This window comes from Carlito syrichta, unplaced genomic scaffold, assembly GCF_000164805.1.
Source record: "Carlito syrichta isolate Samal-C Ts95f unplaced genomic scaffold, Tarsius_syrichta-2.0.1 Scaffold315801, whole genome shotgun sequence".
In the NCBI taxonomy this organism is placed as follows: domain Eukaryota; kingdom Metazoa; phylum Chordata; class Mammalia; order Primates; family Tarsiidae; genus Carlito; species Carlito syrichta.
The window spans coordinates 497895-500590 of NW_007259897.1; the positions used below are offsets into that span (position 1 = coordinate 497895).

At 45.1% G+C, this 2696-nt stretch overlaps 2 protein-coding genes across 4 annotated transcripts in view; both read right to left on the reverse strand.

Annotated features, from left to right (window-relative positions):
• Positions 1-203, reverse strand: part of SFXN4 (sideroflexin 4) — a 28019-nt gene extending 27816 nt beyond the window's left edge. The window contains exon 1 of the mRNA XM_008073265.1: positions 66-203. Within this exon, the coding sequence (XP_008071456.1) occupies positions 66-203 (138 nt within the window). The remainder of the gene's footprint in view (positions 1-65) is intronic.
• Positions 204-1598: 1395 nt separating this feature from the next.
• Positions 1599-2696, reverse strand: part of PRDX3 (peroxiredoxin 3) — a 12110-nt gene continuing 11012 nt past the window's right edge. For all 3 annotated transcript variants that reach the window (XM_021706584.1, XM_008073259.1, XM_021706583.1), the window contains one exon: positions 1599-2397. In XM_021706584.1, coding sequence (XP_021562259.1) covers positions 2352-2397 — 46 coding nt within the window. In that variant the 3' untranslated portion in view covers positions 1599-2351. The remainder of the gene's footprint in view (positions 2398-2696) is intronic.

The window sequence follows — 2696 nt, forward strand, 5'->3', positions numbered from 1 at the left end:
CGGCGGGCACGCCTCTCTGCGGGCCAAGTCTTCCCGAGCCCGTTCTGCCCTGCCGCGCACCTTACGGGAGCCGGGTCGCCTCCAGGCCCCGAGGGGTCCCCTATCGGTACCCGCCTCACGGGACCCACTGCGAAGGCCCTGTGCGGGGGCAGGGTCCTCCACAGCCTTGCCCTGCGCTCCCGCCGCGCCTCAGCCGTGGGCATGGCCCTGCAAAGTCCCTTCGAAGGGCTTGGAAGTGCAGCGTACACGGTGTCAGGGATAGACAGGGCCGGCTACGTAATTTGCACGGCCCAGTGAAAATGGAAAAATGCAGGGCTCCTTGTTAAGTATTGAGAATTTCAAAAGGCAGCAGCTGGGCATTGAGCCAAGCGTGGGGCCCCGGGCACAGCACACTATGCCATTCTCCATCGTTGGGGCAAGTACAATTCCTTTTGTTAAAATACGGTATCAAGAAGGGACCAAGGCTAGAAAAAAGAAGGCTGCCTTCCCTTCCTCTGCCACCCCTTCCCCCAGCACTGTGGGTGGCACTTGAATACATGGAAGCTGAAAATGTGTTTAGGTATGCCGGGGGCCTCCGGAGACCTGGGCTGGGCAACCCAGCACACCAAGTCGGGATCTCCAAGTCTATTTACTCATCTGTAAAATGAGGATAACAACTGTACCTATCTCAGGGTTTGTTTAGCAAATAAAACACAGGTGCCCCACTCAGCCCTAGGCGGGGTGGGAAGTGCTCTGCATCGGCCATAAACATCCAGCAGCACAGTGCCCTCCGGGGAACAGGAAAGCAGCTCAGGGTTCTCCTCAGCTTCTTCAGGCCTGTCAACTCCCCACTCCCGTATTTGCTCAGATCACCTGAGGCCCACTTTTCTAGCCTTCCAGTTCATCTCCTCTAGGAAGCCTTCCCTGACTCCCATACCTGAGTAAGTTGCCCCCTCCTCAGTGTTCCCATTTTGCCACAAAGATCCATCTACTGCACCATGGTGCAGCATTGAGCATACTGTACCATTCTGTCAGCTCTACCCTCTAGTAGGTCACAAAGCCAGCATGGCCTCTTTGGACCCCTACTATCCAGTCTTAACAAAGAAGCCGCAGCAATCCTCTTAGAACAAGTCGCTGCCACTCTTCAGAAACCTTCCTGACATTTCCCATGTCAGAATGGAGCCCTAAATCCTGTTCATCACTACAGCACATAGCATCCTAGAAATTCTGCATCCACACCCAAGCCTGCTCCTGTCTCAGGGCCTTTGCAATTGCCACACAGTCTGCCTGAAGTCCCTTATCCCCCTAACTCCCTCACTTTCTACATGTTTTCTCTTTGAGCCTCACAACCTTGAGACAGGGGTTTGTCTCTTTGTTCACTCTTGTGCCTCCCAAACAGTGCCTGGCACATAGTAGGCACCCAAAAATTTACTGAAATCATGAGTAATGTTTCCATATCTGTCTTGCCCCATAAGCTGAATTCCTTGAGTGTGGAGTCAACACCTAATTCATCTTTATGACCCAAAGGTAAGGAACCAATAAAGGTTTGTTGATATAATCAGAAAAAGAAAAGTCAAGTCCCAGAATAAGTTGATTCAACAAATGGTGCTAAATGCAAATATTTTTAAAATGTTCATTTTTATTATATATTTTATATTAAACATTTCAACAAAGAAAATAATTGTGATAATTTCAAAATGCAATCCCTAGATTCAATAAATATCATTTATAGTCAATTATACTCATCTATAAATATCTATAGACACTAAGTTAGCTGATGAATAAAATAAGTAATTATGTAAACTATAAGTCTCAGGGATTGGTATCATGCATGATTTAAGTCACTGCCACCATATTTTCTTAATAACATGATTCACATGTGTTTCAATCACATAAACATCCAATGCAAAAGTTAAATCAGATTGCTGATGCTAAAACTTAAAATTGTGATATTTGTTGCCTTTCTAAAATAAAATTCAGTTTAACACAAAGACATTCAAGAAGAAAATTTCCAGACCCTTGATCAGAAGCTTTCAATGCTTGCTGCACTACTCTGGTGTAGACAAGTAAGGCTAAGAAAGAAATGTTAGACATGATCTAAAAAAAAATAGGTGAACTAGCATTCCATAGAAACTGGCTAGCTAGCCATCGAGATGTTACCAATAAAGGACTGCTTATACTAGCAACTAACCACATTCAGAAAACTAAATGTGGTTTCACAAAAATAAGACATTTAGAGTGATAGTTATGAATACAAGTATAACTAGTTCCTTGCCTTCTACAATTAATCATCCAAAATGCTAAAAGCAGGTTTCAGCAGTGATTCTTCTCTGGGGTGAGAAGTTGCAGGTACACATGGAGTATCTACTGATTTACCTTCTCAAAGTACTCTTTGGAAGCCGTTGGATTTGGCTTGATCTGAAAATACAAAAACATTGAATTGGGTAACTGTGACTTTATGAAAATAATCTCAAAAGTGAGTTTAAAAATCTTCCAATTTTTAACCTGAAGTTCTGTACATTTTTAAAGATTTACTTCTTTCTTTTAAAAACACATGGAAGCCGGGCTCGGTGGCTCAGCCTGTAATCCCAGCGCTTTGGGAGGCTGAGGTGAGTGGATTTCCTAAGCCCACGGGTTCGAGACCCGCCTGGGCAACCTGGCGAGACCTCATCTCTACCATAAATCAAAAATCAGCCGGGCGTGGTAGCGCGCGCCTG